The 20,849-nt window shown below is 44.8% G+C and overlaps 4 protein-coding genes across 6 annotated transcripts; 2 read left to right on the top strand and 2 right to left on the bottom strand.

Moving 5' to 3' along the window:
- The first annotated feature begins 47 nt into the window (after positions 1-47).
- On the top strand, positions 48-3,569 carry oxt (Xylosyltransferase oxt). Its single transcript, XM_017167548.2, has 3 exons — positions 48-982; positions 1,133-1,296; positions 1,708-3,569. The coding sequence occupies exons 1-3, from the start codon at positions 289-291 to the stop codon at positions 3,487-3,489; spliced, it is 2,640 nt and encodes an 879-aa protein (XP_017023037.1). The 5' UTR covers positions 48-288; the 3' UTR covers positions 3,490-3,569.
- Positions 3,570-3,891: 322 nt separating this feature from the next.
- On the bottom strand, positions 3,892-5,259 carry Elp5 (Elongator complex protein 5). The gene is made up of 3 exons (XM_017167552.2): positions 5,086-5,259; positions 4,307-5,015; positions 3,892-4,253 (listed from the first exon to the last, which is right to left on the bottom strand). The coding sequence occupies exons 1-3, from the start codon at positions 5,132-5,134 to the stop codon at positions 4,160-4,162; spliced, it is 852 nt and encodes a 283-aa protein (XP_017023041.1). The 5' UTR covers positions 5,135-5,259; the 3' UTR covers positions 3,892-4,159.
- Positions 5,260-5,461: 202 nt separating this feature from the next.
- Positions 5,462-11,548, top strand: LOC108075212 (plasma membrane ascorbate-dependent reductase CYBRD1). Of its 3 annotated transcripts, XM_017167549.3 has the most exons (5): positions 5,462-5,755; positions 7,715-8,029; positions 10,306-10,515; positions 10,580-10,943; positions 11,003-11,548. In XM_017167549.3, exons 2-5 carry the CDS (start codon positions 7,735-7,737, stop codon positions 11,175-11,177), a joined length of 1,044 nt encoding a protein of 347 aa, XP_017023038.1. In that variant the 5' UTR covers positions 5,462-5,755; positions 7,715-7,734; the 3' UTR covers positions 11,178-11,548. The 3 variants fall into 3 exon arrangements, with proteins under 3 accessions (XP_017023038.1, XP_017023040.1, XP_017023039.1); XM_017167551.3 differs by lacking the exon at positions 7,715-8,029 and having other exon boundaries at positions 5,466-5,755; XM_017167550.3 differs by lacking the exons at positions 5,462-5,755; positions 7,715-8,029 and adding an exon at positions 6,291-6,321.
- LOC108075210 (adenylyl cyclase X E-like) lies at positions 11,544-18,145 on the bottom strand. Its single transcript, XM_017167546.3, has 12 exons — positions 17,770-18,145; positions 17,210-17,663; positions 15,991-16,814; positions 15,645-15,926; positions 14,328-14,613; positions 14,090-14,265; positions 13,809-14,024; positions 13,416-13,740; positions 13,084-13,352; positions 12,930-13,024; positions 12,717-12,868; positions 11,544-12,590 (listed from the first exon to the last, which is right to left on the bottom strand). The coding sequence occupies exons 2-12, from the start codon at positions 17,330-17,332 to the stop codon at positions 11,847-11,849; spliced, it is 3,492 nt and encodes a 1,163-aa protein (XP_017023035.1). The 5' UTR covers positions 17,333-17,663; positions 17,770-18,145; the 3' UTR covers positions 11,544-11,846.
- Positions 18,146-20,849: the final 2,704 nt, after the last annotated feature.

Genomic DNA, 20,849 nt, shown 5'->3' with positions numbered 1-20,849 from the left:
TAAAAATATATTTCTTAGCTGAACGTGCCCTGGAAGTATTATTTCCCAATGCAAACCCGGTCACACTACTCAAAACGTTGCGGGGGAGTTTTCCGCGGAAAAATGCCATTAATTAGCCAGTTAAACGGTTTATGTGCCGCCTGCCATTACTAGAGAGCAGAACATGTCCGCGCCTCGTTGCCACAGCCAACCAAGGATCCACACGCACACACAGAAGCGCGAGGAGCAGCCGCACCACGTCAGCGGTGGTCGGAGCACGAGGAGCCTTCCCCAGCGCCGCCACTAGCCATGGAACAGTCCGTGTCCACTAGGTGGCTGCGGCGCTACCGCGCCTTCTTCCTCGTCCTGCTGCTCATCGTTGCCATCCAGCTGTTTCTGGCCTACAAGTCTCTGGACATTGTCGGCGGCAGTTCTGGGTCTGGGCTGGACGCTGGTGAATCCCCCCCAGCCCAACCACCGCCCCCGCAGTCTGCCGCACAAGTCCAGCCCGCATCCAGAACCAAGCTAACCGCCCAGCAGCTAGGCTTCCAGCCCGAGTGCGACATCCTCGCCCGCGAGGCCATCTCGGCGCTGCAGCGCGCCAAAACGAAAGACTGTCGAGAACATATCGCGCAAATCGCCTGCGCCATCCAAGCGGGTCGCTTCTATGCTCCCCAGCTCCGGAGTAGCTGTCCCTCGGGCAATCACACGGCCAATGTGTCGCTGGGCTGCTACAAGGACGAAAAGGACCGACGCCTGCTAGCGGGTTACTACAGCAGCTCCAAGACCTCAAATTCACCAGCCCTGTGTGTGGAACTGTGCCTGCAGAGCGGTTATCCGTATGCGGGTGTCCAGTACGGACGGGAGTGCTTCTGCGGCTTCGATGCACCGCCACGGGCCGCCAAACTGCCGGACTCCAGCTGCAACACCAAGTGCCTGGGCAACGCCAAGGAGATTTGCGGCGGCTTTTATGCCATGAATATCTACGAGACGGGCATAGCCAGTAAGTACTGTAGCGGGATTTTATTTAATTTTTGTAGTTTGATCAGGAAGTAACCCTCTTTAGTCGCGTTTAAATGTCTTTAAAGACGTTAGAGAATTATAAATAAAATATACTCCTATATTTATATATAATTTCTTATTACTTTTACAGAGTTCACTGCCCAATTGGCGGCCACCACAACTCCACCGGCGGGTGTGAAGCGCGTGCGTATCGCATTTCTGCTGACGCTCAACGGACGAGCGCTGCGTCAGGTGCATCGACTGCTGAAGGCCCTCTATGCTCCAGAGCATGTCTACTACATACATGTGGATGAGGTGGGTCAACGGCCGGAACTTGGCAATTAAAAAAAGCGCGCGTAATGAATTTTGCTAATTAGCACAATTTACAACGGCCAAAATAAAGACAGCCACTGAAATAGATTTATTAATGGTCTGTCTAGCTGCTAGCTAACCGCAGCTTAAATGCCTTGAACTAGTTAGTTAGTTACTGGTTATGTTAGCTAGCTCGTTTAACGCGCGAGTATGCACTATGTGCGCTGCATTTAATTTGCATTGTAAACTAATTGCTGATCTGTTTGTGTTGTTTGAGATAACTTATCAGGGAGAGACACTCTCTGACTTATAAAAATGTGTCTCTTGTAAAGCCTGAAGCTCATAGAAATATTATTTTTTATTAAGCTATTTTAATTAATATATTATTTTCCTTTTTTCATTACCACCCTTTAGCGCCAGGATTACCTTTACCGAAAGCTGCTCGAGCTGGAAACCAAGTTTCCCAACATCCGCCTTGCCCGCAAACGCTTCTCCACCATCTGGGGCGGAGCCTCGCTGCTTACTATGCTGCTCCAGTGCATGCAGGACCTGCTGCAGTCCAACTGGCACTGGGATTTTGTAATCAATCTCAGTGAAAGCGATTTTCCTGTGAAAACTCTTGACAAACTGATGGATTTCCTCAGCGCCAATCCAGGCAGGAATTTCGTTAAAGGCCATGGCCGGGAAACGCAAAAGTTCATCCAGAAGCAGGGCCTGGACAAGACATTCGTGGAGTGCGACACGCACATGTGGAGGATAGGAGATCGCAAGCTGCCGGCAGGCATTCAAGTGGATGGCGGCAGTGATTGGGTGGCGCTGTCAAGAGCCTTTGTGACCTACGTTACCCATCCCAAACAGGAGGATGAACTGCTGCAGGCCCTGCTCAAACTCTTCCGACACACTCTCTTGCCAGCGGAGTCGTTCTTCCACACGGTGCTCAGGAATACCGAGCACTGCACGAGCTATGTGGACAACAACCTTCATGTGACCAACTGGAAGCGAAAACAGGGATGCAAATGCCAGTACAAACACGTGGTGGATTGGTGCGGCTGCAGTCCCAACGATTTCAAGCCGGAGGATTGGGCCCGGCTGCAGGCCACGGAACAAAAGTCACTGTTCTTTGCCCGCAAATTCGAGCCGATTATAAACCAGGCGGTGCTGCTGCAGCTGGAGGAGTGGCTGTACGGCCCGTACACCAGCGAATATGCCAATTTGCACGGCTACTGGCAGTCCCTGTATCACCACGAGGATGTTCATGGATCTGGCGATGATCTGGCCAGGAGCATAGGCGATAGCGTGATGCGTTTATCTGCTCGCCAGGCCAAGCTAGATGCCCTGGAGCTGATAGAACTCACTCACTACCTTCACCGCGATCAGTACAAGGGCTTTGTGGTGCGCTACAGGGCCAGAAAGTTATCTGGGGAGCCGCTTCACTTGGAGACACGAGTGCGTCCCGTGCAGCAGGGCAAGCTGGCGAGAAATGCCCGTTTCAGCAAGAGATTGCGCAACTTCGAGGTCTCCACGGACTTTGATCAAAAGGAGCAGGTGGCCCGGAACTTTGCCAAGCTCTTGGGTCCCCAAAGTGAGCTCCTCCTGAGCTATACTCTGCAGGCTACATCGGACACGGGCGCAGCTTCCCACTCCTACAACCTTACGCTGCTGTGGATCGATCCTCTCGGTCGCCTCCAGGACTTTAACGAGCTGCATGTGGAGGACTCTTCCAGCGATGTGATCAATCACTCGAAAACCCTGCTCAAGCATCCACTGACACCTGGCATCTGGACAGCCAAATTGATAGGACGCAGCTCCATCTATGCGCAGCTCAAATTCCTGATTTCCCCGCTTGCCTACCACAAGGGTTATCCCCTGGAGAAGTCCTCAGAGGCGGAGCAGCTCAATGCTGGCCTCACAGTGGCCCTGCCCGAGGACTTTGAAGTGCCCGTGGAGTGGCAGCAGTACCTCCATACCGACGACGAGCAGTTTATCCTGCGCGAAGAGTCCCTGGCCAAGGGGAAGATGCTGGGACAGGATTTACACAGTTGGATTGATGGATTGGTGGGGAAATTCTTTCAACTCCGCGAGAGCTGCTTGGTGGAGACGGATATTGCCGATGTGAACCTGCCGCTCTGCAGCGACGTGGCCTGGAGCTCCCTGGCTCCCGATCCCAAGAGCGATGTGGATGCCCTGCTCAAATGAGAGCCAGCCATAAATCAGTTTTTTGTTATTAATTTTTTAGTGTAAATACTCGCCAAGATGTAACCATTTTTTATAGCTCTTTTCCTCCTCCTTCTCCTTCTTTTTATAGATTATTGTGATAATTGTGAACTAGTGCAACCAAGCGCCATTTTGACCGGAGGTGGTTCTCCACCACTCCACATGTAATTTGATTTTTAAATAGTAATTGAGAGCATAGCATTTTGCCGTTTAGCCAAGTAAGTTAGAGATTTGATCGCCTTGTAAATACGCAACGCACACTGGACACCAAATGAACGCATTGCAGCCAAAAATACCGTGGAGGCAATCCAGAGTTAACTGTACATAGGGTTAGCTAGACGCAATATTCCTTAACTAAGTCATAAGTTAGGGCAACACCAGAGATAGCAATTTGCATTCACAGTTTTCTTCGATTTTTTGATTCACATATCAGGTTATCCAAAATAATAAATGAGCAATTCTACATGTACTTAGTGGTTGTTCAAAGATTCATTGGTTAAAATCTCCTCCTCCTCCTTCTCCTGAACACCCCCGGGGTACGTTTGGGGCCGGAATTCCAGGTATTCTTGATGTATTTAGTAGGTTAGACTTAAGTAGACTTAAAGCCAAGGCTATTTTGTACTGCCGTTTAGCTGCCGGCGGCGGGCAGCCCTTAGATGCACAGATCCTCGTCCGGATCCTCCTCGTCAAAGTCATCGTCGGCATCGGGTGTGTAGATGATGTTGCCCTCGGAGGGCTCGCTGGTGCTGTAAGACAGGTTTTTGGTAAATTGGATACTATGCACCATCACTAATCTTACCGTTCATATGGCAGGGTCAGTGCATTGCGGGCCACCACCTCATCCTCGTCGAGCTCGATCTTAAAGGTGCTGCTGGCCGGCTCCGGTGTCTGTTCCACCTCGGGCGTTGCTTGCTTGTTGGGTGAACCGGCTGCTGGGCTTAAACTTCCTCCTCCTCCGTCCAGCGGCGTCACCTCAAACTGGGTTTTGCTGACCTGACAGGCATACCGTCTGTTGGTCACCCCACCGCCTGGCTTGCGTGAGATTAGCGACAGCCTGGTGTCTGTCTCTAGGCGCAGCACAAGTTCGGCAAGGTACTCGCAGCCCGCCAGGATGTACGCAGCATGGGGATGCTGCAGGTGCTGAGGAGAAGCCCAGAGGAACACCCGACGCACATACTCCGAGCGACGCAGCCGGTTGAGGAAGCCGAAGATGAAGGCGGGCGACTGGTAGCACAGCAAATCGGCCAGCGTTGGCAGAATGACGTTGTAGCCGGTGGTCTTGGAGGCCGGAGCATCCAGATCTCCCGCTTCCACGGACTGGATGCTGCTGTTGTTGTTATTGTTGACGTTGTTGTAGTTGGCACACTCGGTGACCAAAGCATTGAAGCTGGCCACGTGCTTCAGGTGAATGCCGGCGGGCATTGCCTTGATGGTGTCCGCCCCCTGTCCCTGCTCGTGCAGCAAGCTGCCGATGAACTTGGGGGCAATGCGCTCCCGATTTAGCTCATCTGTAAGTGGATTTTGTGGGGGACAAGGAGGTTAGATTATTGGCACTCGCTGGTGTTTATTTTGGCTCACCTATCACGAGGACCACCTTCTGTTTGGTCACCACCAGATTGGATAGCATTTTAATTGTTAATCTTTTGATTCAAGAGTTGTTAATTGTGCTGCTTTTTGATGTGCGCCAAAATGCCACAGAGCTTGTGGATTTAAAATGGGCCATGTGTTGGTCACACTGGGGCTATTGGCTTTCCAGGGCTGCACAACAAATAGTTAAATTTATAAAATATCTAACAGTTTTTTTAGTTTTGTTAATTTTGTGTGTTCTGATTAACTAAGATTTCATTAAATTTTGTAATATGTTTTTATTTTTATAATTATTTTCCAAGCTTTTGTGCTCTTCTGTTTGTAGTTGTGCCGCCCTGGTTAAACCGTTTATTTCCAAGTGAGTAAACAGAAAAACAAAGCAAAGCGGCTAAACAGATCGAATTACACAGCCCTTTGATAGTGAAAGTTTGACCTTGAATTTAAACGCTTATACTAAATTAAGTGACAATAAATAAGCTAAAGATGAATGGAGGCAGATGATCGGATGCTGACGTAGTTGGATTCGCGTTGTGCCTCTTTTTTTTCTTGCCAAATTTCAGTGATCTCTTTGTGTTCGTGCCGTTTTTGTTCTTGTTTTTTTGGAAGGCGCGTGTCTAATTGGATATCCGCAATTACTGGATATTAATTAAATATACAAACTGTAAGTAGAAACTATTACATTTTAGCCACGTTTCTGAATGTAGTTGGTAAACAAATACAACTAGGTTTCGGCTTTTCATTAATATCTAACAAGTGGTTGTAGTTCTCGCTCTCTATCTCTCTCTCTATCTCTGCGATTGTATGTATGTATGCATTTGAAAGTTTGTTGTGTACATGAGTGTGCATGGGTTTTTACCGTTCTAAGCTTGCAATAAAAAGCTTGTTTATATGAAAGGGCCCAAAAAAGGGGGGCGGGATGAGACTTCGCTTTCAGGGCTTTCACGCCCACACGCAGCGCCTTTGCAGACGAATTTTCCACCGCTTTTCCTCCATATGGCAGGTTACAGCTTCCTGCATTTCAGGCCGTTAGTTCAACAAGTAAAGAGCGTTTTTTTGGAGTCGCGTAGTGGAAAATCTACGCAAAAAAGAGTGTGCGAAAAACCCATAACGTCATTGCTTTAAAGACTTTAATTGGGTGCTAAAAGATAAGCGAAGGCGGTATTAAAACCAGTCATTATCTGTGAAGCGAAGAAAAACATCGAGTATACGCCATGTTGTTCTCACTGGGTGAGTGTATGTAAATACAGTGGTACTTCTGTGTGATGAATTAAATAAAAGAGTGCAAGTAGAAGTTAGTTTTCATGGAAATAGGAAAATTAAAGGAATTACACCTTTTACCCTTGCAGGGTATTATATTTTCAATCAGAAGCTAGTAACGAAGTGAAGGAGTCATTTCCGAAGCTATAAATTACATATATTTTTGATCAGCATCAACCGGCGAGTCTTTCTAGCCAAGTAGGAGAAAAATAAATTTTTTTAAATTTTTTCCCAAATTTTATAAGGGGTTACATCATTAAAATTTTGAAAAATGGCCAAAAATTTTGATTTAAAATTTTGTATGCAGACTTGTAGTCCTTTGAAAAACTAACACAGAAAAGCTTTCCAAATTGAATTTGATGCATTTTTGACTAAGTTGTGATATATTTTTGATTCGATGACATGATCCTATGAAGGGTAAAGAAATGTGAAGGAAGACACTTAATGTAATCGTACTATGATATTACTGCTATTTTTGTAATTGTGAAAATGCTAAACCGATAAGGTTAGCCGGCGCGCCCGATTTAGGGCTGAATTAACAGACACAAAGGACACAAAGGGGAAAACAGCACTCCCCGTATGCCTTAATAAATAAAAGGAAAAAAAAAAAAAGTTTCCTTTTTTGCTTTTATGCATATAATTTATTCGGTCGAAAATGACTCCTTCACTGCGTTGCAAACTTCTGACTAAAATCAAAAGAATCATAAGAGTATAATAAACATATGAATTAGTGTTCTTTTTTCTGAGCTTCCACTGTCCTCCCCCCTTTAGGGTCTACAACTCTTAGTTATCTACCATTCCGATTTCGAGTTAAATAAGTTCTACTGCATTATTCCATTATTATTATGCATAGAACATTAAAGTCAAAGCCAAAGCCGCAATTGAAATGCAGGCAACTCGGTCGGTGACAACAATAATAGTTTGAATGGAGCTGAGGAATGCAAAAAAATAAATCCCCATTGCACCCACCATTACCCCCTGTTCCGAACCAGCCAAAACAACCTGGTCTGGCATACTAACCAGCGTTTCTTGGCACCTATCCATCCCCCGCCATTGGAATTAACATCAAAAACCAAACAATTATCCCGAACAGCGGGCAAAAATCGCATGCGATACGTTTGTGGGCGAGGAAAAGCTTTTATTAACCAACGCCGGGCGGCGGCTGGAAAACTTTAAATTCAGTTGCGCATTGCACGCCGAGCTGTTCGGTTGGCCAAATCGTCGTGTTTCGTTTTATTTAGTGTAGCTTTCTCCCCGTGCCGTTGTTGTTGCTGTTCTCGTGTTTTAACGCTGACCAATTGCATGCGTTTTTGTGGTTAATTGTTGCTGGTGAACTATTGATTAATCCGTAAACGGACACTAGACCACAGACAATACACAGACATGTCTAAGGACTCGGACGTTGAGCAGGCGGTGAAGGAAATCAAAGTGGAGCCCGCCATGGCGCAGGAGTCGCCTGCAGTGCCGGCAGCAGCTCCTGCTCCAGCTTCAGTTCCAGCCACAGTCTCTACCGCCACAACGGTGATCGCTGTGACCAATGGAGAAAAGCCAATGGAAGTGACACCTGCAGCAGCAACATCAGCAATACCAGCAGCAGCAGCAGCAGCGACAGCAACAGCAGAACAAGTGCAACCAGCAACAACCATTGGAGGCATTGAATTGGCAGCAACGGCAACAGGTAGACGACAGTGAATGGCATTGGCTTGGGCTTCAAGTTTGATTAGTGCAAAGTAAAATCAACTAGCAAACACCAACAGTTAAAAAGACACAGAGAGAAAATATAGATTATTTTTAATTCGGTGATATTCAATTATTATTATTAATTTTAATATAATTTCCTTTCAAGTTATTATGACTGCTTTGAGGTAGTAGAAATATCCCTATAAAGATGGTTGGCTCTCTTTTAGAAACAGGGGGTTGACTTGCTTCTGAAATAATAATGGGTACAACCCTAGTTGTTGATTGGTGTTCTCCACAGTTGTTAATCATCATAAAACTGCAACGATATATTATATATTTTGGTTAATTGAAATTTGTTTTAAAATATTTTAATTACATTTTTGTTTCTGTGCAACATTTAGTTTTTAGTAAAAGTTAAAGCAAAACGCACCATGCCAGATCGAGAGAAAGAGCGACTACTGCATTGCCTCCCACTTCACCTCCTCTTTTCACCGGCCTCTCATCACGACTCATCGCAACTAGCTGAATTTCACTTTAGTTTTTCAGCCTTTTTATTTATTTTACTTTTGCTGTCTTCGAATTTTTACGCTTTTCCAAAGTCGTCATCGTCGCCCGGTCTGCTCGGGCCCGAGTTTTACTTTCTGTGCGCTTATGTAGATTGTTTCTTTTTCAAATTTTGCGCACGATCTGCTGCAACGCTTTGCTGCTCATCGGCAGCAGCAGCCAACAAACTAACAAAGAGCCAAGCAGCGGCGCCTGGGCACGCCCACTTAACCCTAATTATTAACAATCATAATCGCAATTAATGTTCCAATTAATTTCACTCGCCAAAGACGATCCATCCCCAAGTCAAAATGGAACAAAGCAGAGCCGTCGAATTTATTGAATAACTGGAGACGACGACTTCGTGGCTACTGCCATTTTTATATATGTATGTACATAGGCATCTTTAATTGCGATTGCACATTAGCTACAAATGTCTCTGGCCCACTTATCAGTCAATTTACAAGTTAACAGCTAGCGAACGGGGCTTATTTGCAGTTTGCTCGAGTTTGAAATTGAAACGTCATTTGCATACAAAACTTCAATTAGCTTGGCCCTTATCGCGGGTGCAAGTGCACCAGGAAAGTCTGAGCATTAGAGTGTACCTAAAATATTGAAATAGTTATCAATGATAATTTAAGATTCTAGAAGCTCTCTTATACGAGTGAATGGAATTTTTTAATTTATTTAATGTGCCATTTCGCCAAACATCAAATATTGGACACAAACTTGCTAGATGCTATTTAAAGCGCTTTAATATCAGATGGTTAGACTATCTCGGGAACATGCTGATAACACTTTTCCGGCTGCCAGATAAAATGCGGAAAAACTCTGTCGCTGTATAGCGGCTGGCACAGAAATTAATGTTGGGTAAACAAAATAAAAGTGTTTACTAATGAATTAGCCAAATTAGGCCTGCTGAGTGGCCCGTGGAGATGGGATTGGGGCTGGGCCGTTTGGTGTCCGTTCAAGTGTCCGAGTGTTTTTCACATAAATTTCTAGACACATTCAATATGTTTGGATCTGGTCAGTGGCAATATTTATTTGCTGGCTGTATCGGATTGCTGGCGACAAAGGAGCTCGTTTGTTTTTGTAGAACGGCTGCAGCTGGCCATTGATACAGATCAAATATTTCACAAAAAAAAAATCGATCGAGATGTAAACATAATGCGTCTAGAAACCATATATTTATAGTTCTCTGCATTGCCTCTCGGAATTAGTAAAACAAAGTATTTGCTGAGGTCCTGGGAACCGAGAACCTGTACACTCATCTTGTTAAATACAACATTAACCTGGACCCGTATTATAACATAATTTATTTCTAGAGAAGTTTGTAAAATCGATTAACCAGCATCTGGCAGGTATAAAAAGAAAGTAATTTGCGTGCTGCTATGACCAGAGCAGAAGCGATTATGAAAGACTTCCTGTCTATGACTCAGCAGGTTAACTTGATTTTAGGACCACATTTCAATTTGATTATAATCTTACGACGGCAGCCTTGGATCGCTTATAGGAAAGTGTTTCTGGTTATTTTAATCGACGTCAAATGGTAACTCAATCTTTTTTTTTTTTTTGTAAGGGCTATAAACCCAAAATATATGTACATATGTTCATACGAGTGCGTTCGCTCGAAATCTGTACCCTTGAGTTGCGCGATTAGATCGCAAAAATGCGTGGAATGCGTAATGCTCACTTAATGGAATCTATTTTTATTTTCCATCCCAATTACAGGCAGCGGAAAGGCCAACATGGACCCGGCGCTGATCAACTTTAAGGTACTCTATGTGCTCACCCAGCTGTGCGGTCTGACGATGATCGTCCTGGTGGGCACTTGGATTGGCCAACATTTTGGCGGCCTGGGCGGCACCGCCAATCCCAAGCTAGAGTTCAACTGGCACCCGCTTTTCATGACCATTGGCTTTATCTACTTGTATGGAAACTGTAAGTAAATGCAGCGGAAAAGGTGCCACCACTCCACTCCCATTGATTAACTCCAATCCCACAGCTATACTGATCTATCGCGGCTTCCGCACCACGCGCAAGAAGACATTGAAGCTTACCCACGCCGGCATCCATATGGCCGCCTTCATTCTCACGGTGATTGCACTGAAGACGGTCTTCGATTCGCACAACCTGGCCAGTCCGCCCATTCCCAACATGTATTCGCTGCACTCGTGGCTGGGCCTGTCCGCGGTGATCGTCTTCTCGCTGCAGTATGTTGCCGGCTTTGTGGCCTTTCTGGCGCCTGGTCTGCGGGAGAACTACCGGATTGCGATGATGCCATTGCACATTTATTTTGGGCTTTTTGGCTTCGTTCTGGCCATCGCCAGCGCCCTGATGGGTCTCACCGAGAAGGCCATCTTTGCCATGTGAGTATGATTGTGTTAGTATGCTATCAAGAAGATTATTAACTGAATTTTTTTTGCAGTACAAATCCAGCGTACTCCACGCTGCCGCCTGCTGGTGTCCTGGCCAACGTAATTGGCGTTCTGTACGTGGTCTTTGGAGCCTTGGTCGTCTACCTGGCCACGGAACCCTCCTACAAGCGTAAGCCCATACCCGAGGATACGGCTCTGCTGAACTCTAGCTCCGCCAATGAGTAAGGATCATGCAACCGGGCCCCAAACCAGCTGCTTTGCGTACACAAGCTAAAAGAAAGGAACTGTGCACAAAACCAAACGAAACCGAAACCTGATCACACGAATGGTGCTTTTCGATGAGGAAGGAAGTGGGAGATGCGTGCTGTTTGTATTCGTCGAGATGCATGTTTAATCCGTAGCAAATATATAACTTAATGACTATGTATGGTTCTGAATTATCCACATACGTATACTTGGATCACCAGTGGTGCAAAGATTTCAGCGAGTGCTCAAATCTAACTTTTAAGTAACTTAACCTCATGCAGAACATTTGCTTTGAACTGTATCTATGTTATGTGTGTTATGTCTAAATAAATAAATCAATATTGATACTAGTCCAAGTTGTTTTTATTTATTTTGGGCAAGTCAAGAAGATCAAGATCACAACGACGATTTTTTAGAGCAAATTTTAATTTTATTGGATTTAATAATAAAATACGTTGGATGGAAAAGAAACGATCGTTCGTCCCAAAAGTATGCTATTAAAAATATCCAGTCGTGAAGTTTTTATAACAGTTTATAACAGTTCTCCGTAGCATGCTGCTGCCTTCTGCTCTTTTCTTGGGTTCGTGGATATCTTACTTTATTGGTATATACACGGAATGCATTAGATCTAATCTCTGGTAAATTCAGCTAGTCTTCTTTGGCCCCCGCGGGCGGACGGTGCGGCAGGAACTCGTAGTCTTTGTCGGTGCCAATAATGTAAGTGGGTATGTCGCCACGTCCCTTCACGAAGGTCATGCCCCGGTAATTGCACTGGATGTTAAACTCGCGCAACTTCAGGGCTGTATTCTCGGTAACCTGTATCTGCCCCGGCACCCCCGTGGAGTCCATACGCGACGCCATGTTAACGGGATTGCCCCAGATATCGTAGTGCGGCTTGGATATACCCACCACTCCGGCCATGGCCCGTCCGTGGGAGATACCGATCCGGAGCATTCCATAATCGGTGCTGCCGGCATACTCTGTCTGCATATTCTCCGCATTAAAGCGCCGCATAGTCCGCATCAGATCCAAGGCGAATTCGGCCATTACCCGAACCACTTCGCTGCCGCTGTTGCTGCCGCTCTGCATGGTGCTCATTCGCGGCTGACTCGTCACCACATTGCCCTCGTACTGACCCCGCTCCAGGTCTAGATCCAAGGCTATGTTGCTGCCGTTTCCGTAGGGAACACGCTGCACTCCATCTGCATTGGAGCTACGGGCTCCGTCGTAGCGACTTCTCCGTCCATTGGGCATAAGCGAGACGTTGCGGAACTTCATCTGGGGCGCATTAACCTGTTCCGATCGGGACACGTCCAGGCCACAGGCTGCCATATACGTCCAGTTGGCCACCTTGATCTTCTCAACGCGCAGCGACTGGGAGTATTTGTTCAGCTAAAGAAAGGGTTTAAAATAAGCGCAGAATAAGTAAGAGTAAGTAAGAGATTGCTATCCTTGAAAATACTCCCTCCAATTAAGAGTCATAATGGGATTCCCCGAGGGCAAGACACAACTACTTACCACATCGTCAAAGTCACAGATGATCTCGTTAAGAACCCGCAGTCCAATTTTGTCGGTGTCAAAGTTCTTGATCGAGGCAAACATCACAGCCACATTGTCGTACTCCTCGTAGTACAGTTCGTTCTGCAGTTGGTTGGACAGGTAAAAGTCAGCTGAAAGAGGGAATTGTGGGCATAATCATAGGTTTACTAAGTGTCTTGGTTAGCTACCTACCAACGTGAGTGGGTAAAATGTTGGTTAGGAGCACTTTGATGGTGTCGTTGGTCATCAGAGCATCTTCTTGCTTTTTCATAAGCTGTCGCTTCCAGCTGTTAAATTGGTAAACTGATGAGTATATCAAAACTTGGATAATTTACTCTTTACTCACCTGTAATCCACCTTGGCTATGAACTCCGTTTGTCGCTCCATCAGGTGGAAGATACCCAGCGTGATGATCATGAGCAGGACGTGTGAGTAGCGGGCATTGAAGTTGACGTTGGTCGAGGGACTGTTTGAATAAATATAATTAAATTCAAACACCACCAGAGCTGCATAGGCTATGGTGATCACAGCGGAGAAGCAGGACTTGATGATGAAGGGTATCCGTGTGAAGAGGAAGGACATGCCAATTATCAGGGTCATGCAGTTGGTGAGAATCTGTGGGCGACATTTTTTGCTTAATTTATATGTTTTCTTATGATTTCTGTAGATTTCCCTTACCCAAGGATGGAAGCACTGCACTCGATCCTCCACACTCGGATTATCGTCCATGTAATCATCATCGCTGCTGCATCCCACCACCTGCATTATGGCCACGGCCACATACGAAAAGATGGTTAAAAAGTAGATCACAATACGTATGTAGACATTCCGCTGCATCACGTCCGACAGGTGGAAGAGGAAGCCGCTGAGGCTGCTATTCGGAGCGGTCATCTCCGCATCCGAGACGTACATTATCCAGAGCTTCTTGTACCAGGACACAACCAGCAGCATGGTCAGCAGAATGATAGTGGTGCCATCTATGTACCAATAGTGATAGCGGGCACTGGAAGAGGGTAATATCCAAGGTTAGCATTGGAATATTTTCTGGCTTAAGGATCCTATCTCACTCACTCCTTGCTCAGCAACTGAATCGTGAGCAGTCCCATGTAGATGGCCCAGGACAGGGCAATGCTGTACTTGAGCATCACGTCCGGTTCCTGCATGTACTGATACTCCCAGTTGCGGATGCGGAAAAACAGGCAGAAGGAGCTTATGTTGCGCCGGAAGTTCTCCTCCTCGATTTCATCCTGGGTTAAGCGCGTGCTCCGCCGAAACACTTTGGTCAGTCTGAAAATCATGGATATTAACTCTATATTTCCCCAAAAAAAAACATTGCCCTCCATTTGACTTACTGTATACGTCCAATGGGCATCTTGTCCAGCTCACGACACATCTCCAGCTTGGCCTGGTTGCGTACCTGGTTGTACTGGTGCAGCGTGGAGTTGTGCATAAAGTTCGCCTTGCTGGCCTCGCTTAGCTTCTTGGCCTGACGCTCGCGCTCCCTGCGTCGCGGATCATGCATGGGGGCCTACAACTTTCGGTTGGATGTAACGCAGCCGGTCATTAAGGTGATCCCCAGGGCATACTCACGCGCAGCGACTTGATCAGAAAGGTGCGGATTCCATGCTTCTGGAGCACCGGATCTTCGCGAGCCTTCTCGGTGCCGTCTTCAAAGAAATACTCGCCGTCCAGCAGGGAGAGCGTCTTCTGGCTTACGTGCACCCGTCCGGTGGCTCCAGTGGCTTCCAGTCTGTTGGCTATGTCCACATCCTTTGACCAGATGTCAAACTGCCACTTGGCAGCACCTATTACGCCGGAGAGTACGTCACCGGAATGGACTCCGATACGCATGTCAATGTTTAGGTGCCGCTTTACCCTAGGTTAAATTAAAAAAATCGTTAATAAAATGAAAATAAAGGAAGCTTGAAAGGTACACCTATACAGGATTAATAACTATCCTAAAAAAGAATTGATTTCAATTAATTATTATTATAAATTTTAAGTTTTATGCTGTTTTTTTCAAACCATTACAGGGTATTGTAATTTCAGTCAGAAGGTGTTAACGCAGTGAAGAAGTCATTTCTGACCCTATAAATCATATATATTCTTGATCAGCATAAACAGACGAATCTTTCTAGCTATGTCCGAAACAAAAAAATTTTTTTTTCAATTTTCTCAAAAAAATATAAGGGGTTACATCGTTAAAATTATCAAAAATTGATCAAAAATTTTCATATCTTAAAATTTAAATTTAACTATGTAGCTTTTTTAAACTAATAAAAACTAGAAAAAAGAAGCTTTTCGAATTGAAATTAATGGATTTTTGACATAGTTATGAATGATTAAAAATTAAATTAAATTAAATTCTGTACCCTGATCCTATTTCAAAAGGTATAAAAACTTCGCATACCCAAAATTAGATTTCCTTCTCGCTTAAATGAAAATTTTGGTTAATCTTTGGCAATCTCTGAATCATGAAACACCTTTTATATTAAATATAATTTATTAAAATGGCTCAAAACAAATTAAAATATCAGCTCTAAGATGTCTACAAAAATAAAAATATATCACAGTTTTTCGTGTAGTTTTTATTTCCTGTTGGGTTTCTGCTTTGCAGTCGGTGCACAACCCTAATTAAATTTACTACCCATATTATACAAATCATTTTGTTGATAATATTAGGCATTCCTTTCCGAAGTCATTCATACTTTCCCAATGATTCCAGCTTTTAAATTTTATTAAAGAGCTCTCTCCTAATCGCGTTATCAATAATCACGGTGCTCCATGAGATAAAATCGGCAATCAACAATCAGTTGTGACTAATCGGAACTTGGCTAATGGCTTTTATAGTAACTAGATTCGCATATATATATTTCTCCCAAGGGAGAGAGGTAAGTAAGTACCCACCTGACATCGCGAATATCCTTGATCATGCGCAGGCCCAGATCCACGCAGCACTTGGCGTGATCCGCATTGGGATTGGCCAGTCCGGCCACGCAGTAGTAGCAGTCGCCCAGGAACTTGATACGCAGCACGTTATACTCCTCGCTGGCAATGTCGAAACGCACAAAGAGATCGTGCAGCGCCTCAACCAGCTTCTTCACGTCCAGCGTGGTGGTCAAGTGGGTGTAGTTGACCACGTCGGCGTACAGAACCGTGACATCATTGTGGGGCTCAATGAAGAGGGTGCTGCAGGGGAAAGGAAAAGAGTAGAAGTAGGAAAGAGAGAGCTTCCCCTGAAGCCCCAACTCACCCATCATTTGGCTGACGCCACCGCTTGAGGGTCTGGCTGTCGGCGCTCCTTCTCAGATCCATCTGAGATCGCTGTTGATGCTGCTGCTTCGACCGCTCGATGCGATTCTTCACATCCTCCTGCAGTCGATCGGCAATCTGAGCCGGAAGAATACTCAGCAGCAGGCTACGCTCCTGGTCCCTGGCATAGCGCAGCAACAGGTTCTCCTCCACGTACTGGCGCCGGTCCAGAAAGGTCGTGCGCAGGGCAATGTCCCGCATCAAACGGAAGAATATTCCCAGCAAATTTACACAACTCAAGTAGATAGCCTCGTTCATGATGCTGTGCATCTGGTTGTCATCCTTGGCCGTGATCACAAAGCTGTAGTTGATGATGTAGCACAGGGTCACGGCGGCTCCCAATACAATGGGCTGCAGCAGATAGGGCACCGGCATGAACATGTATATGGCGTACAGAGTGTACGCATCGTAAATCGGATTCAGTATATCATTGTGGCTGGTGGCATGGTAGACATTCAGGCCAATGTCCATTAGTACCATCACACAGACGGCCAGCCAGGAGGAGGCGTATACCACCCAGCCGTGCTTGCTAACCAGTTCGCTTCGAAAGTTAACCGACAACACCAGCCAGATGACGAGGCCGGAGCACATATAGGCCACCATATCAACGTACACATAAGTGATCTCCGGCGTGGTCAGCAGGAGGAGAGTGTGAATCACGGTCACCGCCACCTGGATAAAGATGAACAGGGAAAGGTAGCCTACACGCAGGCGGCGCATGTACAGATCGTAGGATTCCTCCAGCTCTAAATTACGGCATTTTCGCTGTAAATAGTGGGTAATTGGGGTTATTAATAACAGGAAGTATTAATATTAATAAATAAATAATAAAATAAATGTGAGAATATTGTTATCTCTTGGAGGTGGGAAAACTCACTCATAATACACAACTTTTAATAGTCACATATGTTGGTTTAAGGTTTATGGTTCTTGAGAAGTAAGTACTAAAGCCGTCGATTGGAAGAACTATTTGTTTTCCCATCCTTTAGAATTAAAAAGATTTTTGGTTTAAAAAGCTTATTTAAAAGAAACGTTTATTTAAAAAAAAGCATGATAAATATAGATGGTTAACTTTAAGATATTCCATTCATGTAAGTACTATAGGTTTATAACTTCACAGAAATAAATAAAACCCCTAGATGATCCCCCTATGTACTCACCACCAGATACGACCACTCCCAGTTCTTTTCGTTCTGCACGGCCTGAGCCTGCTCACTTGACCTGGCCAGACTAATAGGATTCGTACGGTTGTACTCAATGGCCGAGTCGAAGTAGGAGTTCATGGTGAAGCCGGCTAGATTTCGGGTTCAGGTCAGAGGTCGGGTGTCGGGTGTCGGGTGTCGGGTGTCAGCACTACTGAAGCGGGATCATTTTCAGCAGCAGCTGCTCAGCACAGATTCGCAATCAATTCCCAACTGCTCGCTTCCCGCACTTGATATGAGGTCAAACAATTAGCCACCAAAAGTCCCCCAATAAGCATTGAATCAGTCCGGAACGCAACGCTTATCGGAGTGAACAAAAAAAGCGACAAAAAAGGGAGGGATTTCGATTTCGATTTGGGGCCCCAAGCTTTGTTATTGGTATTTGCTCGCTGCTGCTGCTGCTGATGGCTGTCTGCGCAAAAAAAAAAAGGAAACAAAAACAAAAAAACAGCAGCTAATTTAGCAATTTGTCTAATGTGCTGTTGATAGTGTGCTAATGGTCTGTAAATCACACTCACTCGCATGTGTGCAGCATTATCAGCTGCAGTTTGGAATGGCAACTGGGGATCAGGCAAAGGATCACTGGCTTTATATGGCCGTGTAATTTATTTATTGGCTCTATGGCGCTGCACTTGAGGCTTGCTTCAGCACTTCACTTTCACGCTGGCCAATAAATACGATAATAATTAATACAAAATTAACACCACTTAAGCGCGTAGCGCTCGAACAAGCCAATACACGGCGGACAGGTATCACAAATTACTCTTTTTGCTGTTTGCTGCCACCGCGATAAGCGCTCGCCCCGATTCCATTCGATTCCGTCCCACAATTTCAGCCGGAGCAGATACTATATATTGGTGGCCGGACCCGGGTACTATGCGATGCGATCCCGATGAACTGCTGCGACCAACTGAGGCCGCCGCCGCCACTCACTCAGGTGAGTTCCACCTGCCGTCGCTGTCGCTCCACTTTGGATTGTTGTTGATCGCCGAGTGTTTGAGTGCTGAGTGCTGGGACCTCTTATCGGGTGTGAAAAGTGTTTGGCAGCTCTGGCGCTTGATAGTGACACAGCGGTGGTTAGTTGCCAAGTTGCCATTTATTTAATTTTATGCATTTACTTTGTTTTAATTTTAGCGTTTTGGCAAACTAAAATATATATTAAAATCTATATCAATCGATATTTCATTAATATTAATATTATAATTTCAGTTAGAAGCTTAGAAAGCAGTTAAGAACCCGTAAATAATATATTTTTGATCACATCAACCAATTTTTCAAAAATATGTAAGGGGTACCATCATTAAAATTGAGAAAAATTGGGAAAATATGAAATTGAAAAGAGCCATAAACGTAGTTTTGCAGTTTAGTTAAGCTTAGAAAAACTAACTCAGAACAGCTTTTCGAATTGAGTTTCATGCACTTTTGACTTAGTTATGATTTTTTGAATATTAGTTTTTTTTTCCCAAAAACTATCCTTTTTTAAATTTAATTGCAGGAAGCTGCCAGGAACTCAAAGCGGATGCCGATGGCGAGAAAGAGAGCGTTGGCAAGGAGGATCAGGACGAAGAGGAGCAGAAGCGGACCAGGTGCTGGGGCAGCACGACGAGGGTGCCATCAAGACCGAGCCGAAACCACTGGAAACGACCTCCGACATGTCCACATACCTAGCCTTTTCTTCTTTTATTTATTTAAAGCTGAAGTAAATAAAAAACCTTTAAAAATTTGTTATTTTTGACTTATGAGGAGGATGCGGTTTTTTTTTGGGTGGGATAATTTAAACAGGCTCAATAGAAGGGCATTCTTGCGGTGGACAATGGAAAAAACATCAAATATGGCAAAATTGCTAGATCAGCATCACTGGCAGTTAGTAAGATGCCATTTTGCCTACATAATGCAAAATAGCTAGATGAGCATCACTGATAGTGAGAAATAAATTCAAAAAGTTCAAAATAGCTAGATGAGCTCACTGGCAGTTAGTAAGATGCCATTTTGTCCCAATAATGCAAAATAGATAGATGAGCCAGTGACGGCAGTTACTGAAATGCCATTTTGTCCCATTAATGCAAAATAGCTAGATGAGCATCACTAGCAGTAAGTGAGATGCCATTTTGTTTCAATACGGCAAAATAGCTGGATCTCACTCACTGGTAGTTAGTGAGATGCCATTTTGTCCCAATAATGCAAAACAGCTAGATGAGCATCACTGGTAGTTAGTGAGATGCCATTTTGTCCCAATAATGCAAAATAGCTAGATGAGCATCACTGGCAGTTAGAGAGTTGCCATTTTGTCCCAGTAATGCAAAATAGCTAGATGAGCATCACTGGCAGCTAGTGAGGTGCCATTTTCTCTCAATAATGCATAATAGCTAGATGAGCATCACTGACAGCTAGTGACATGCAATTTTCTACCAATAATGCAAAAAATAGCTAGATGAGCATCACTGACGCTCATGAGCATCACTGCCATTAAGCCCGACTTTATTGCCCCCAATACTGAAATATAGCCAGATGAGCATCACTGATGCAGATGAGCATCACTGATGCAGATGAGCATCACTGATGCAGATGAGCATCACTGATGCAGATGAGCATCACTGATGCAGATGAGCATCACTGATACAGATGAGCATCACTGATGCAGATGAGCATCACTGATGCAGATGAGCAACACTGATGCAGATGAGCATCACTGATGCAGATGAGCATCACTGATACAGATGAGCATCACTGATGCAGATGAGCATCACTGATGCAAGTGAGCCAAAATTTCCATTCAATTTGGCCGCTTCCCAAACTGGGGTAACAGGCGAACAGGAACCAGCAGCAAGCAACTGAAAACTGGTATAAACTGTTATAAAATCTTTTGCCCAGAAATAAAATTTGGTATAAACTGTTATATTTGATTTTATGCATTTATACCTTTTTCCTGCCTGCAACAACCACTTGATTGCAACAACAACCCCTTTACAACAACATCCCTACGACAGCCCATCCAAATTTCCAAAAATTTCCATGCAAATTGCCCGTTTCCCAAATTGGGGTAACAGGCGAACAGAAACCAGCAGTAAGCAACTGAAAACTGGTATAAACTGTTATAAAAAGTCCAAGTTTCAAACCATTTAGAAGCCGGCGCAAGTTAGCGGAGACTCAAACCTTTTGAATCCAAATTTAGGTTTAACGACTATCAGTTTCAGTGTGACCAGGTGTAGTTGTAAAATAACACCTAAATTTGAATTCAAAAGGTTTGAGTCTCCGCTTACTTGCGCCGGCTCCTAAATGGTTCGAAACTTGGACTTTTTATAACAGTTTATACCAGTTTTCAGTTGCTTGCTGCTGATTTCTGTTCGCCTGTTACCCCAATTTGGGAAACGGGCAATTTGCATGGAAATTTTTGGAAATTTGGATGGGCTGCTGTAGGGATGTTGTTGTAGAAAGGTTGTTGTTGCCATCAAGCTGTTGTTGTCGGCAACAAATAGGTATAAATGCATAAAATGAAATATAACAGTTATTCAAAAGGTTTGAGTCTTCGCTAACTTGCGCCGGCTCCTAAATGGTTTGAAACTTGGACTTTTTATAACAGTTTATACCAGTTTTCAGT

The sequence above is a fragment of the Drosophila kikkawai genome, chromosome 3L (genome assembly GCF_030179895.1).
Source record: "Drosophila kikkawai strain 14028-0561.14 chromosome 3L, DkikHiC1v2, whole genome shotgun sequence".
NCBI lineage: Eukaryota > Metazoa > Arthropoda > Insecta > Diptera > Drosophilidae > Drosophila > Drosophila kikkawai.
Note: the sequence above shows the minus strand (reverse complement) of the source record. Positions and strands in the feature narration are given on the sequence as shown.

What these genes read in the sequence shown, in the direction of transcription:
- LOC108075210 (XM_017167546.3), bottom strand. Translation starts at nt 17,332, where the DNA reads ATGAACTCCTACTTCGACTCGGCCATTGAGTACAACCGTACGAATCCT. An exon ending in TGGCGTCAGCCAAATGATGG is followed by an intron (nt 15,927 to 15,990) that starts GTGAGTTGGGGC and finishes TTTCCCCTGCAG; the next exon opens with CACCCTCTTCATTGAGCCCC. An exon ending in ATAGCCAAGGTGGATTACAG is followed by an intron (nt 13,025 to 13,083) that starts GTGAGTAAAGAG and finishes CCAATTTAACAG; the next exon opens with CTGGAAGCGACAGCTTATGA.
- LOC108075212 (XM_017167549.3), top strand. Translation starts at nt 7,735, where the DNA reads ATGTCTAAGGACTCGGACGTTGAGCAGGCGGTGAAGGAAATCAAAGTG. An exon ending in ATTGGCAGCAACGGCAACAG is followed by an intron (nt 8,030 to 10,305) that starts GTAGACGACAGT and finishes TCCCAATTACAG; the next exon opens with GCAGCGGAAAGGCCAACATG. An exon ending in TATCTACTTGTATGGAAACT is followed by an intron (nt 10,516 to 10,579) that starts GTAAGTAAATGC and finishes CCAATCCCACAG; the next exon opens with CTATACTGATCTATCGCGGC.
- oxt (XM_017167548.2), top strand. Translation starts at nt 289, where the DNA reads ATGGAACAGTCCGTGTCCACTAGGTGGCTGCGGCGCTACCGCGCCTTC. An exon ending in CTACGAGACGGGCATAGCCA is followed by an intron (nt 983 to 1,132) that starts GTAAGTACTGTA and finishes TTACTTTTACAG; the next exon opens with AGTTCACTGCCCAATTGGCG. An exon ending in ACTACATACATGTGGATGAG is followed by an intron (nt 1,297 to 1,707) that starts GTGGGTCAACGG and finishes ACCACCCTTTAG; the next exon opens with CGCCAGGATTACCTTTACCG.
- Elp5 (XM_017167552.2), bottom strand. Translation starts at nt 5,134, where the DNA reads ATGCTATCCAATCTGGTGGTGACCAAACAGAAGGTGGTCCTCGTGATA. An exon ending in GAAGGTGGTCCTCGTGATAG is followed by an intron (nt 5,016 to 5,085) that starts GTGAGCCAAAAT and finishes ATCCACTTACAG; the next exon opens with ATGAGCTAAATCGGGAGCGC. An exon ending in CTGACCCTGCCATATGAACG is followed by an intron (nt 4,254 to 4,306) that starts GTAAGATTAGTG and finishes CCTGTCTTACAG; the next exon opens with CACCAGCGAGCCCTCCGAGG.